Genomic DNA, 16,335 nt, shown 5'->3' on the forward strand with positions numbered 1-16,335 from the left:
AACTATTTAGATTTGAAAGTTTTATATAATACTAGCTGTTGCCCGCGACTTCTTCCGCGTGGTTAGAAGATATAAGTTATAATTTATACCTGCCTTCTATCTATCTTGTAGGATTCAGTCAGCGTTTGCAATGTAAGCGCAAAAATGTGTTTTTTACGACCTCACATTAGAAACCTCAAAAATTGTAGCCTATGTGTTATTCTGATGTATATAAGCTATATTGTGGTAAAGTTTCATTCAAATCCATTCAGTAGTTTTTCCGTGAAGGAGTAACAAACATCCATACATCCATACTTACAAACTTTCGCCTTTATAATAGTAGTAGGATACGCGATTTAAGGTAGTTATTCGTAACTTCGTTGTTGGGTGTCTACAATATTTTACTTTTAGTTGCACTCAGGAACGATTTGTCGTTAAGACTTAAGACTTAAGATTTGCTATAAATTATTTAGATATTTGTACTGAAAATACTTTGGGGCTATGAAAGTTGCCTCCATAACGGGTGATGTATAGACAGACGAATCTTTAAAAACTTAAAGCACTGCCATTACCTTCAGAACAGAAAGTGCATTATGTTGTGATCTAAAAATAATAATAAAAAATCTTACAATAACATTTCTAGTAATTCTTGTTGCGCGGTTTAAAATGACATTTCCTTGGAGAAGAACGGACCAAAACTCCATATAAATAAAAGTTTGTTTAGATAGCTATTGTTTAGCGGCTAAGAAATTTGAGAATAAACATACTAATAAAGAAAAAAATCTGAAAAACAATTCACTTACAATTAGTACGTAAGTCTAAAAGAGACACTTGCATATCCATATATAATGATCAGCTGCTAGTACCATTTATAAATACACGAACTCATAATAAAACCCTAAAAATAAGTGCGTATACTCAGAAATAGAGTACAATAAACAAATACAGGTATTAAAAGCTCGCGCTCTCTAAAACCGCTTGTTTTTAATAGTCACGTCCGTTTCGAAGCTTACATGTTTTCAGTAGCAATATAAAACAGGAAACTTTAACGATATTTATCAAGGTGAGGTTATAACAACGAATCTGTTATGAAATAAAGCTTATCGGCATTCTAGAAATAGTTCCGTTTGAGTTCGGGTGATTGCTTGCATGCGGTGTCAAGTCAGAAAGTCTATTTTACTTGTCGATGCTATAACAAATTTAACGATTTAATAGGTGTTGTGGTTTCTTAGGTTTAGGCGAATGTTAGACATTGAAATAAAACTACTTTTACGGAGGCTACCGGTGACCATGATACCTGCAAAGATGTCGAAACGTCGGAAACTAAAATCTAAAATTTAACCGCGATAAAACCCGAAAAAGTAGTTTTATTTCAATAAAAAAAAAAACAAAAAAAAAAACAATTTTTGTAAGTTTTATAATTGTGCAACAAGAAACGCTGTTGGCAGTATAATTAAAAAGAAAGGAGTCCAAAAGGGCCTGATCTCAGAGAACAAAATATTCAAAATGAAAAGATTTTGTAATTTGTTGATGAAGCTTAACGAAAGCTCTTTTCTTACTTATTCGATATTCCTCTTGGGCTACACTCCAAACCCAAGTCAGCTACTCATATCAATGATAGCGTTACCACGATGTCAACTTTCTACTAAGTTCTATCGCCGCAACAAAAATAAACGTTGGATGTGACCGCGTCCGTTTGCAGTCACCGCGAAGGTCCAGGTTTAGATTGAAAAATTAAAAATAAACAGAGTTTTGTTGACGAGGTTAACCTCAGCTGTGACAACCAGACGAACGCTTAATTACATTTGGTTTATTATCTCTCGTGTTTTTCTGCGAATGACGTGACTTGTGTACGGTCAATTTCTTACGACTTTTCTACTATTTGTGTAACACTTAACTAACGACGACCTTTCTTACGTGAACCAGTTACGTATTTAGTTTACGTAGGTTGAACATAAACTCCAGTCAAATAACTCTCTCGAACAACTTGCACTCAGACAATTACACACAACATCAGAGGCTGTACAACTCGCAGCTTCGCTGTTTTCAACTTGGAACTGTGTCATATATTTTGGCTTAAAGAATAAATTCATCTTTCTTTTGTTTATAAATAACCTGTACCGGAACAAATATACGGCACACCGTCTGAGCCGAAGGTGCGAATCGATGCGCGAGCGCCTAAAGCTCAGCCGCGAAGCGTCGCGTCGTTAGTCGCCTTGCACAGTCCGCACAGAGCACACGCGCCCACACGCGCACGCGAACCTCTCGCCGCTACGATCGCGATTACCAAACAAAAATAAACTTAGCTTTCGATATTGAACAAGTAAATATGCCCGCCGCTTGAACAAATCAAGATGTCGTTTTGTAGAATCACAGGCCGCAGTAGGGGGCTGCCGAAGCCTAATTATTTTCCGCTTTTGGCCCCTATATCACCAGCGGACGCTAAACGATGCTGCAGGATCACCGGAAAGTCTTACGGGCTGCCTTCACACCACTACATTCCAGTACTACTCACCGCCCGCTCGTCGAAGGCAAAATGTAAAATAACAAACGTATCCGGCGAACTCGGACCGCATCATTATTCACCTGAGATTAATTATGGCAACAGAAAACACGAAATCCTTCCTGACTACAGATATATATTCCCCGTACTCGACGGGTCAACGGAAGCGCAGAAAAGTTTGTTGGAACTGTTATTAGGTAAACAAGTGACCGAAGACAAGCGTTATGTGTATACAGTGCAGGAGCGGAGGTGCAGCTTGGTGTTCTCCGCGCAAATGGAAGCGGCAGTGCGAGATGGTGACGTCAGAGACGTCATGCTGGCTAAGGATTCTGATACAGTGTTAATCAAAACAAAACATGGTCGTAGTGTCTCTATGGACTTCAAGGATTTTACTGAAGATGTTGAAATGTATGAAGGTGAAGGACCTAATGCTGAGGTATTGAAACAAAGGGAAATGGAGGAGCTAGAAGAGAAAAAGAAGAAGAGAAAGCGAGCTGCTGGATTATCTTCTATGAAGAAAATATTTGAGAAAAAGGAAAAGTTGGCAGAAGTGCAAGAGTTGGAAGAAGAAAAACATCGTTTAGAGCGAAAAGCGAAAAAAGCTAAATTCGAAGAGGTGAAGCATGATGTCAAATCCTTCAGCTACAATAGCTTTGATGCTCATCATATGCGATCAAAGTCTAGTATTATTACGTGCTCCAGCGAATGGCGGGAACAAATGCATCCACTTATAGAGACGTGGGACAGCGAAACGTTTGAAAAAGATGTAACTGACGACCGTATCGCACCTAAGGCAACTAAATTACCGACGCCGGTAAAAATAACTCCGCACCACTGCGAGGCGGAAATATACGAAGTCGACCGTAACGTTGGCGAAGTGTCTGTACCTTTAGAGAATGTACCGTGTGTTAACCCATTAAAACCGATGAAAACACGTCCATCTGAAACGTTATTAAGTGCTGTCAAGGAAATATCTAACGAGCGTTTAATTGAAACGGCAGACATTATCGAAAAATTTGTGGAAAGTGATAAAGTTGATTTGCTGCCAACAATAGCAGATCTCTCAGAAGTTGTGAAAAATATCAAAAAAGGCAAAAGGGAAAAAGTGGCGAAAATATCGGGACTTACATTAGATATAAACAAAGCGAAAAAGTTTATTCCTGGTCAAGTTGTGAACACGCCACAAGGTCCTATATTTGTCCCAGGTCAAACCGTGGATACACCCACTGGACCTGTCTTTGTACCCGGCTTAAGTGTAAATACTCCTGCAGGACCAGGTTTAATTCCCGGACATGTCGTTACGAACGAAAATACAAATGAACCGTTTTTCCTCGCTGGCCAAGTACTACAGACATCAAATGGTGAAGAATTTGTTTGTGGACAAACAATTAAAAACAAGGATGATACTTACCGCTTTGCTGAAGGACAAACAGTCTTGTCCGAAGAAGGTCTTAAATTTATACCTGGAAAAATTATAAACACAGGAGCTGAAGAAGTTTTTGTGCCTGGTCAAACGCTTCTTACACCAGAGGGAGTACAATTCGTCCCTGGACAAACAATAACAGAAAATAGCGGCATTACTTTTACTCCCGGGCAAAATGCGAAGATCAACAATGAGTGGCAGTTTGTCCCTGGACAAGTTTTACATCAAGATGACGAGCTGCATTTTGTACCTGGCGCTACAATTGCCACTCCAAATGGTCTCAAGTTTGTTCCGGGTCAGACTGTGGACATTGATGGTGAAGCTCATTTTGTGCCCGGTATCACAAAAACTACCAGCAAAAATAAACTAGAGTTTGTTCCTGGTACCACTGTGGAAACAGTTGACGGGCCTAAGTTTATCGAAGGACAAATCGTTCATACTAATTGTGGAGAGAAGTTCATGCCAGGAAAAACTATTGTTCAAGCTGATGGTAACGTTGAATTTTCAGTTGCTAAATCTATTGAAGATATAACGTTTAGTGAAGGCGCCCCGGTAGGACTACCAATCGATATAAGAACATGTTCACTTTCTGAAGAATCATTGTACGTATTTGGACATATGATACAAACATCGAAAGGAATTGAATTCTACCCAGGGCCAAGAGTACCGAAATTAGACGGCAAAGTTGTGCCAGGAAGACTTGTGAAAAATGAAGCCAATGAGTCTCGCTTTGTCCCCGGAATGATGGTTGAAGGTATTTTTGTGCCAGGGCAGATAGTGTTCACAGAGAATGGAGAACAATTTGTTCCGGGTCAGGTTGTAGATACAGCTGATGGACCTAAATTTGTACCTGGGCAGGTCGTAAATACAAAGTCTGGACCTAAGTTTGTTCCTGGACAAACAATTCACACAATTGATGGGCCTCGATTTGTTCCTGGTCAAATTATTGAGACTAAAGCAGGCCCGACTTTCATCCCGGGTCAAGTAATTTCAACTGAAGATGAGGGCTCAAGGTTTGTACCTGGTCAAGTGGTTGATACAGAAGAAGGACCAAGGTTTGTACCAGGTAGAGTTATTGAAACAGATGATAACGGTGTCACTTTTGTCCCAGGACAAATAGTGCAAACACCTGAAGGATTGAAATTCGTTGCTCCTGATCTAACAGAAGGTGAAGAAGGACTTGAATTTTCGGTGCAAAGCTTTGTGGTTACGCCAGAAGAGTTAAAACTATTAAAAGTGAAGACAAATCCAAACGACACGACATCTACCAAGGGAGAATTAACTATTGATACAAATATGTTGCGTCAGTTATCGGAAGCTGGTATGTCCATAGGCAGACAAGTACCGGCTGAACTACCGGCGATTAATGTTGTGTTAAATCAAACAAGAAATGCTGAAGCTTTAAAGGCGTTCGTAACAGATTTTGGATTAAAAGATGAAGTAGCAAATCAATTAATGGACGTCATAACTTCTATAATAGAAATGAGTGCTCATTTAAAAACTGAAATACGTGAAAACCATAATGCAGGAACACCAAACGAAACCAAAAAAGGAAAAGCCAGCAAGAAACGTTTAGATATGCAAGAGCAGACTGGTTACACCGGCGGTAATGGTCAGACCGCGCATCAAGAGCATGTGAAAAACTCTATTGCTGCTGCTGTGCTAGCTGCCTTAGTCACGGCTGAACAGTTCGAGGAAGTTAACAACAACAATAGCAAGGAAAAGTATCAGATGATTTTGAAGTCTATTGATTCTATCTTAGGAAAAACTATTGACGCAGATCTTGTGTCCGCCATGTTTAGTATTCTTCAAACAGAAGAAGACAAGGAAATTCTTCGTGAAGAAATTCTTGAAAACACCTCCCAGCCGAAGGTTGAATTGATTAAAATTGCCGTCAGTAGTGCCCTGAACAAACATTCCTTATCAGAAGAAGATATCATTGAGAAATTCGGTGATTATTTGAGCAGCGAGAACGAAGTGTTGGGTCCTGCATTTAAAAACATATCAAAGTGTGACACAAATCTTCTGCACCATGTATTGGGTCGCATATCAGAGTCTATTTCATTCGTCAAAAGTGACCACGAAGTCACAGAAACATTACAAAAAGCTATCGTGTGTGCCGTCCAAGAGGCCAGTAGCAAGGAATTAGAAGAGCTTTTCCAAGACAATAACAAGGAAAATTTGAAAGAGTTGATTATTCAGTCTGTCGGTCTTGCAAAAATATTAGGAATGAGGGATGTCGCATCCAACTTGTTATCGTTTGTAAACGACGAAGATAGTTTATCTAAAATTGCAAATGACGCTACAAGTTTGAATATTTTGAAAAGACTGACTGTCATGCGGAAGCTTGCTGACAAAACACCAAACTTGCACACCGCGCTTCATAAATTAGAGACAGATCCAGGCCAAGCTCGCACAGATCCTTACCTAAGGGATTTGGTACGTGAGAGTGCTGCACTGATGATCGTTCCAGAGGAGACGCCCCTAATGACTTCCGAGGACGTTCCACTTAACTTATTAGACCCAGAGAACAGCCTGGCTATGGAAGACTTTTTATTCCAAAGAAGAAAACAGAAAGGGGCATTCTTAATCATGAAAAAAGGTTTGCAAGCGGTTGTGCCTCGCGAAGCCAGTCGCGCTGTGCTAACGGGAGAAGTTGCATACACAGTTCTCGATGAAAATGGACTCAGACACTTTGAACCCTTACACGTATTTTCTGCATTAAACCTTAGTAAACCAACAGCTCATCGTTTCTCTATGTACAGCTGCCCCATTGTCGACGACGACGATGAGGACTTGCAATCCTTTACAGGATACTGTAACATTAGTAATAACCAAAAAATAACCAGACTCGGTGGATGGTCGCGCAGATACAGCGGGGTTTTGTTAGAAAGGGAAAATACTAGAAGTCGAATGAGTAGCTTGGAAACAACGCCAAGTTACAAACGATACCCGTCTCGATCTATGTCTAGTTCTAGATCTAGGTCTAGTTGTAGCAGGAGTCCGCCTAAGGTAATTAATTGACTCGTAAGATCCCAAGCTTTACATGACAGGATGCATTGTATTTTGATATTAAAAAGTTGTATTTCATTGTTTCAGGTAGAAGACGTTGTGGTAGCATCAGCTGATTACTCAGCTGTTGCTGACGACGAAGTTTCGCTAAAAGCCGGCGATATTGTAGAGGTTCTCGACACCAAGTCAGCCCCCGGATCTAAGTAAGTACATATTTATTATTGGCATGAGCTTTGCACAACTGTGCCCTCATTGATGTATATCGTAAATAAACTTTTCGGATGTGTGTGCGATGTGAAACTGATCGTTCCCTCACTGGATACTAAACTCGGTTACCAAAATAATATTTCATTTAATAGTTTCTTCATACACTAATTCATACAACCAATCCAATGTTTATTGACATTCCATTTGTTTAATTAATTCTCGCCGTGACCTAATTAATTTCCATAATATAAGCCCTTGTAAAACGTTCATAAAATCATCATCTTGCATTTTATCATTAGGATATTCCTTGTCTCTAACATACAAAGAGTTTTTAGTTGCATTGTCTGCGTTTACTGTTCATATCCCTGTTCTGTAAATACTTTGAACACCACATTTTGGTTCTCATAAGAGCTGACAGCCAGTGAAAGTTTCACCGGCGTAACATTCGTAAGACGATACACCTAAACTCCACACGTGCAACATAACAAACACGCAGTGACAGCTCAGAGTGGTGGGATCATGTTCGCCGGCAGGAATGTATTGCGGAAAGGTATAAATGTCAAGAATGCATTTTAATAGCACCGATGCGTTCAGCATTCCTCCTGTGACTTCGATACTGCGTAAATTTAGCAGCGGGGTCGTTGCACTGCGGTTTGCGCAACGCACTATAATATATCTTAATTTACACAGTTGTTTATTTTTTATGCTCATGTTTGATACCCATTAATCTCCATTATCATTTCGACGCCATTGTATAACATTTCCCAACGTTAATCATAGAGACAGTTTGGTGCATCGAAAGATTTGGGTCAGAGTAAGCAATTCCGATCATTCCATAAATTTCCTCAATAAACAAGCCACACCGGCTGATGTAGTGTTGGAATTCTTCACAGATGTCCATTATGACGGACAGATTTATGTCCGTGCTCATGTAGATGCACACAGCTGACTAGTCAATCACGACGACAATAATGAATGGCCAAAACAAACTCATGACAAATGACACCGTTCATTATTCCTGTATCACTTTCTTCCAAACCATCACCATTTACTTCACCACCACTTCTCATCACATCACCGCCTGATAACGTAATAAAGGAATACATTGTTGATGCAGGTACAGAGGCCGCGTATATTGTTACGAGAATCATTTCTTCAAAACCAGAGGTCCCTCTCTGGACTATGTGTTTAGCGTACCGACCTACAAAATGTACTATCATTGATATTGAAGACAGAAGATCGGATCATGTTGCACTGTATATATCTCGCTTGCAATATATCGTCTTATATGTTGTATCATTTTATGTTGTGATCGACTTAATTATGTGTATTGTGATAATTATTGTACCATTACGCCGTAGGCTCTACACATCCATATTATATATTAGTGAGTTTGTTTATCATTTAGATTACACAATAAAGGTTTTAAGTTTCCTGCGTTTCTTTTCATTAAGAACACTTTAGGTAGGCTAGTACCTTGCCACTTACATGCTGTATATAAATGTGTCCGTGTGTTATTTGTCAATTCGCTTGAAATATATCTGCATTGCACACGACAAATGCCTACGCAATTGATTGGACGAGATTCTATAATGTTGTTTAATTATAACAATTTATTTTATAGCTCACTTGATGGTAAATGGTTGTCCTACTTCTAACTAACATAAATTAGACAAATGTAATGTATATTGCAATGAATAGCTTCGGCTATACTTGTAACTGTTGTATCTAGGGGTATTCGTAAATGTACACTTTATTGATAAAATTGACGAGATCGAATTCTTGACGACTGGTCAACTCGAATTATTGTTCAAAGATTAATTTGGCAACTGTAAAGAATTTTTGTACTATAAAAAGTGTGCCTAATATCTGTACAATTAGAATACCAGTAATCCGATTGTAAGATAATTATAGCACTTTATATTTATATCTTGTACTCCTATGAGAACTTGTGATAGAGTTTTATATGTAAATAAATCTAAACTTATACCGTTGATTTTATTATTACTTTTAGTTGTCATGGCAACACGCTATAGTATCGTGGTTACCTCACATTCTTATCGCGTTTTTATATGAGTATTTCGATGAGAATGAGTCATTGATTTAGAAATATTAGTATCTTCTATTATTTTCTTCAATTTTCTTTGCTCTAAGTCATAATGATTATTATAGTCATCGCAAATTGTACTACTAACTATCGTTTAAATTCTTTCCACTTGTGGTGTATATTTTTATAGAAAAACAGTTTTAGACAGTTCTGTTCAACTTCCCATGAAAAAAGCAAAAAAATTAGTTTTATTACCTGAAATATGACCATACATAATTTTATGATCTCTAGATTTGCAATACTTATTGGTGAATAATATAGTCAAATCCACACCTATTAAAAACCCATTAGTCCCTATTTCCCTGAAATCGTAATACGAATTTCCAGAAGCTATAAACCGTGCTTACTCTTGAGAGGATATGAGAATGGGGAAAAACCCCAGACGAAGCCACAGGATGGCATAAGACGAGTGATCCTGGCAGGGTGCCAAACCGTCTGCCAGTCCCGACCAGCACCTTTACCAAGAACTCTTAAACCTGGATTGTGGACGTTCTGAAAGCGAGACACCGCTACACAATACAGTCAACGTAGTAGTGCCGTTTCTCTTCCACATTAGCAATGGTATTGGTTTAAGGTCTCGTGGTACAGGCACAGGTAACATCGTCCACACTCGCATATATAGTGCTGTATGAAATACTTGCGCTAAACACATCTGTTTAATGGACTTTTTGACGTTTGTTTCTATGACGTCAACATTTGAATTAAAAAGCCAGTTACTTACGTTTTGATGTGAGAGTTATGATTGTGAGGGAAAAAAGACGTGTGGACGGTAAATTTTGAAACTAGTTTTGGGTAGCTCAAAAATATTTTTAGTTAATTTAAAGTTATTTTTGTGACAAAATAAAGAAGTTTTTTGTTAATCTCTAGAAAACCTAGATGTTTTAGAGGTTTATTTCACGGTGAAAATGAAAAGAAAGTTGTCAATGATAACGACGCAAACATAAATAAATTTTAATCCAATAAATATCTAAAGCAGTTTCCTCATTTTTTGACTCTATACTAACGTACAAAAACAAACTAGCTCAACAGACGCAGTCAGAACAAAACGTACTCGGCCTCGTTTTGAAACGTCAGTTAACCTTTTAGACTGAAAACGCATCAAAAACTTAATTAGGTGGAAACTAGAATCTGGGTTCATGTATTTCAATACTTGTTTAAAACGACTTTTAAATAGGTACATCGGTAATTAGGCATTGATGACGCTACGATGAGATAAATGCCATGGATGAATAAAAATGAAGGAGGTTAGATAATTATTATTGCTAAAGAAAAGTATTTATATCAAAGTGTAATTTTAATGTTGACATTATGAATACTTTGTTGATTGTATATCTACATGCTACGAACTTCGTAGACAATTAGAATAAAACAAAATCGTTAAGAGGATGGTTATTACTGGTACTTAAAGAGAAGATCTTTAATAATGTATAAACAATAATGCTTAAAATAGGTGAACCAATTGATTTTTTTGGGCCTAGAGTGAGTCTTACTTTCCATTGCTCAATGAACAAATGAATAAAGTCTAATAATAAATTACCCACATTATACTATAGTAATAAATAGTGTAATCATAATATTGTGCATATTCATTGAGGACAGCAGCTCAGCTCCACCAGTCGGAGTTAACCTCGATATCAACTGTGTCGTGACGTCACGCCGTTTGTGGGCCAGCTCGAAATAACTGCACACGCCAACTTAGGCTGTGCACTGTGCCTTAAATGAACACTTATAATTATACTCGTTACACGCCTGCGCCGGCCCGAAACTAAATCTTACTCATAATTTAAATAAGATATAGGACTGCTTCGTAAGTCACGCAGTGTTGTGGTGATCGAGTTTTTTTTTTTAAGATTTCGAGCTTTAGGAAGTTTTACAAATGAGTTTAACAACTAAATAGGTTATGTATGATTGGTATCGTCGATGAAATTAACGCTTGTGTGACTTCATAAGGATATATATTCATAGTTATTTATAAGAAAATTTAAGTTTCATAAAAAGGAGATTATTTAAAGAGTATATATATCTTGGTTCAGTAGGGTAATTCATTATTTGCAGACAATGTGAAAATATGAGTTCGAGAAAGGTGTACAGTATATTTTGTAAAACAATGCCAATGGATATGAAAACAAAGCCCTCCATGCAACAACAAAGATTTTTTATTAAAACAACATTTTGAATTATAACGCCAAACATTAATTAGCAATAAAATGAAAGTGATAATGAAATCTTGGACTACAACGCTCCACTTCGCCTCAATATAAAGTAATTTTCTGAGAAAGGCTTAATTAACAATTTTCATAAGGGTTATTAGCCTTTTAAGAGGTAATTAAATATAGCCCAATGTACGTCAAGGTGTGACGCTATCTTTGAATGATTGTATGAATGAATGAAATGAGTGCAACCCTTAACGAATGACGTCATGGATATTTATGAGGAATTATTGTATGAGCACTATGACATAAGTCAGGCATAAGAATGAAAGTATTAAAAAGCTGTTAATTGCAATTGCTTTTTGTTCAGTTATGGCCCTCTCCATACACCTCAGATATTCGAGTACGAAAATTGACTTAGCATACACAAAAACCTACCTTATCGCTTGAAAAGTGACTGCTTACGAGGAAAGACTATATGAGAAGTGTTATTTCATCTCTTAAGAAAATATTTAAAAATAATTATTCTGAAAATAAGTAGATACCTAAAGTTCACACGTTTATAACAATGACTCATTTATTTTTCGTATTGAAAACGAGCCTGTATTTAAAGTGCCAAGAAAGTGTAATCCACATCCCGGAGAACGATCACAAGATGCAACCCGATAGCTTCGAACCTGACAGTGAAATGTCCCACAACGCGTGACGTAGGCACCACTTTTAACTGACAGCTCTTTAAGTGACGTCACAGGCCTTGGCTGTCAGAAAATGGCTATAACTTATAATAATATACGACCTGTCTTTTCTGCCTGTATTGTGTGTCAAAAAGTTTAAATAAATCACTTTGTTTTATAACCGCCCGTTGTGGTACCTACTACTAACCTCGACACTGGGTACCGTTGACATCGCGAGGAAATTCTGTCGTAAAATATAGTCGAAAACTTACGTGTGATTAAACTACGCTGACAAAAATAACTGTTGGAGGTTCTTGTCAAACGAAAAATGCCTCGTAATTGTGTTATTTTCTGGGAAGTAAAAACATTGGCAAAGCTTTTTGAACAATACCATAAGGAACTATGCTCGTAGAAGAATAAAAAATATTTTTGTCGCCCTATGCAGCAATATCAGTCGAGAAAGCTTACCGTGGCCTCATACTGAAATTCGGTCAGGAGGCCATTAAAGAGATTTCGTTTTCAACAGGTGTGTTGTTTTGTATTACATAAATATTGACCTGCTCGTCTACCATCAAATGCAAAAGCAATATTGTTCTGGTTGTGGAAGCGAGACAGCGCTATACACGGTGTAGAGCTGCATCTCTCTCTTACACCCGCAACAATATTACTTTTAAGACGTGGCGGTAGGCCCCCTGAACTTATTAAGTGGGCATGTAAACAAGAAATTCCCCGAAGCATATTTGGCAGGTGCAGCGGATTCTTTCCCAACAATAAATATTGCTAAGTTATCTGCTCACCCGCGGCGTGAATCATCGTGCAGATTGCTGACTGTATGGAGATATTCCACGGAGGAGTGGGCTTATAGCAGAGTCATCGTTCCAGTGAAAACTATTAAGAATTTAATGTTTTGCGGAAGCTGCTAGAAAATGTTAAGGAAAAACTTGTTTTTCAAAATATTTTAATCAAAGCCAATAGTAGAGTTCACTTGAAACTAAATAAGACTCTGTATCTTGATGAGAGACAAACAATTTAGTTTTGTCAAAGGCAACCTAGTTAATTCAAGGTTTCTCGTAGTTAACCACTACGTCACCACGCTGTTAGCCGATTAGACTATATAAAATAGTGTGTATAAAGGTAGATAAGGAAAATGACCCAAAGACATATTAAACCGATACTTGCAACCATTTACCATCAGGCGTAGTAATTTTGAATCAAAATAAAACAAAATTAGAAGCTGTCATTATTACAATAAAATCGAGAAAGCTCCTCCAAAACCGAAACAATTGAATTCTACGTGTACTTTTACAGACCTACTCTACAATATCGTATACGTCCATGTGTTGTTCGTCCCCCACTATATGTTAACTAACAGCCATTTCATCCATTAACCTGGTCCCTACCCGTCCAGGAAGCGCGTCGACCCCGAGCTGGACATCAAGGCTGAACTCTTGGACGCCTCTGCTGCTAAACACAAGATCGCTGTTCGACCGAAGAAGAATCATCCGAAACGAAAGACTGTGACCTCCAAGACTGACGGTGAAGGAAGGTAAGATGATAAGTCGAAACAAATGTAATATGTAAGTGACTGCAGAAGATTATAAGGGATATATGTTTCTGCAAGAAATTTCTAGAATTACCGCCATTTTTAAGCAAGGGGTTACGCGCCATGATGTTACTGAAAGATTTCCATCATAGCTAAAGACTAGTCAATATTGCTGTATGTCGATAAAGGGTTGTGTGTAGACACAAAGTGTTAACTGACGGATTACCTACGCAATATTTACCGAAAAAAAAACAGTTACTAGGAAAACACATATTTTTCAATACCTACCTAACCTACGCCACTACACACGTCTCCACAGGGAGTCATTAGGCAACTTTCTAGCAAGTTACGAGTGACCGTGTTTTCCGTTCGCCTGTATTTTAATATAATTCGGTTTAGTTATTACATAACAATGATGTATAGCGCGCCGGCTTCAGCCTGACCTCATTACGTAGTGTTACGAAATACGCGAATTGCAAAAAAAGCTCACACAACAAGATTTCCCGACAATGCTTGTATTATTTTTCGTTTTGGTTTTGTTTATTCCCTACAGAAAACATTGATTAGGTACTGAAGTGGCGCAGGCTCTCTATCTACGTGATAGTTCTAAAATCGTTAATATCAATACATAACGAGCAATGTATTGTTTATTGTATGTCCATTGCTGGAGATGTGCTTCTTAATAAGAGTAATACAAATTGCGCATATCTGGCCTTCGATACTGCTTCTAAAAAGCAATAGCAATTTCAACTGGCCGCCTAAAACCAGCAAAACGTATTATTACGTAACAATTAATCCAATTTGGTTTTTCTTCATAGCAACAAAAATCAAACAGTTTTAGAAACAAACCAAACATACAGACATTCCTATCATCTTCTACATAACGTCTAGTCATTGACAAACTAAAAATGGGTTTCCCTCCTTACAGTTGACATAAAAATATGAATACAAGAGTAAGCACTCAAATAATATCGGGGTCAAGATCCGATCTATAGGCGATCCGTATAGATGCAGTTTTTAATAGTTTGACCCCAATAACTTGGGGATAATGTTCAGTTTGCTTTGATCATGTTTATTTCTATTCAGTCTAGATCTATCTACGTATGTTTGTGTTCTTAGTACTGGCGGTGTCTGCCTACTTAGCTGATGTAATTAATAAGTTTTATTTACAGAAACGATGGAAAGAAAATGTTAAAAAAATGGGTCAGATAGCATTAATTTGACGGTTTGAACTGAATTTTGATATAGGTATATGTAGATAGGTATGGAAAAATAACAAATCGTAATGTTTTTTATTCGTGACTTTCTTCTTTTAAGGTGATTTCCATACGACATTTAATTTGTGGTTTTTCATTGCCAGCATCGTAACCAGAGATTAGAAAAGCACCAACTTTTATCGTAGTGAGGCGACTGTAAACAAGAATAAAATACATATACTCAAACAATTAAATCAACCTGTCGCTGTTACTGTCCAATCATTTTTTAATGGTAAAAGTTCTGCAGCTTTCAGCAGTGAGACTGGCTGGTACCGCGGTCCTCTGTTGGATCAAAATCAAAAGCTTTTATTTCAAGTAGGCCGGTTTCCATGTATTTTCAAAATGTTACAGTAACAACCATAGGTGTGAGGTTCCAAAATGTAATTCCTATGGAGAAGAACCGCCTTATACGTAAGGATACAATGTCTCTAGCTAGTATCGCCACAACACCCAGTCTTCTTGGAATATTCTTCGATTCTTCGAGCAATAAACATAGCCGCGGCCTACTTGTGTTCATTCCAATTAATAGCCGGCAACAATCGCTCTCCACAATGTATTTGGCGAGATTGAAAAGACTTGTAGCAGTCGTGTAGTCATGAACGGAATGTATGTTCATTGTTGACATATATATGTTTGATTTTAAAAAGAATAATAGGTGAATTACAGAAATTGGTTTTTAAGATATGTGTGTGTGTGAGAAGGAATACAAACCTGTTGAAGTTCACATTTTTTTACTGAATTTATTTAGCGAAGACTTATAAGCACAAAAGAGTGAAGTAGATAATGTTAAGCGAAAAGGTAAATTAAAATTCAATTTTAGCCACAAAACTATAGAGTTCTTCAATTTATTTAATACCTATAAACGGTAGCTTATGTCAGTATCGTTGGTGAACCCTCCTATCTAATCCCATACCAGCCATGTCACCGATTCTCACAACTGCACTGAAGAAATATAATAAATCTATGACAATTTTTTACATGGTTATATTCATAACAACCTTAGATATCATAGAAAATAATTTGATCTTTCCCCATTTCAGTAAGTCTTGACTGATTGTACAAACGAAACAACGAACGTGAAGGTAGAATTCACATGCATGAGAACTATTATAACTTGTAATATTTTTCAGAATATAATTTGAGTTCTGAGCTATTTCTAAAATGATATCTATTGTTGTAAAATGCCTCTCAAGTTATTCGAACTCTTGGTCTCGAGTTTTATCTTGCTTTACCAAATAAACCGAGAGATCTTTATTTATATCCTCTTCTCATAATTTTAGTGTAACGTCTATATCATACCGATTACTTGGCTGATCGCCAGCCTTGGTATTCCACTTAATGTTCCATTCGATCAATTTCTTCCACGATACGTGCATTTTTGTATGCAACCATTTCTCCTCCAAACGGGATTTTTAAACATATTTTTGAACATTGATAACGTATGACGTTCTTTAAATGAAATTTTAATGGAACTCAGTTTT

At 37.4% G+C, this 16,335-nt stretch overlaps 1 protein-coding gene across 3 annotated transcripts in view; it reads left to right on the forward strand.

Annotated features, from left to right (window-relative positions):
- The first annotated feature begins 1,363 nt into the window (after positions 1-1,363).
- LOC113495666 overlaps positions 1,364-16,335 on the forward strand; it is a 29,454-nt gene continuing 14,482 nt past the window's right edge. Inside the window, exons 1-3 of one of the 3 annotated variants that reach the window (XM_026874519.1) lie at positions 1,364-6,917; positions 7,005-7,120; positions 8,242-9,120. In XM_026874519.1, coding sequence (XP_026730320.1) covers positions 2,334-6,917; positions 7,005-7,120; positions 8,242-8,347 — 4,806 coding nt within the window. In that variant the 5' untranslated portion in view covers positions 1,364-2,333 and the 3' untranslated portion in view covers positions 8,348-9,120. Of the gene's footprint in view, positions 6,918-7,004; positions 7,121-8,241; positions 9,121-13,463; positions 13,602-16,335 lie in introns of those variants that run through there. The other 2 variants (XM_026874517.1, XM_026874518.1) reach the window with 2 other exon arrangements.

Source organism: Trichoplusia ni, chromosome 7 (genome assembly GCF_003590095.1).
Source record: "Trichoplusia ni isolate ovarian cell line Hi5 chromosome 7, tn1, whole genome shotgun sequence".
Taxonomy (NCBI): domain Eukaryota; kingdom Metazoa; phylum Arthropoda; class Insecta; order Lepidoptera; family Noctuidae; genus Trichoplusia; species Trichoplusia ni.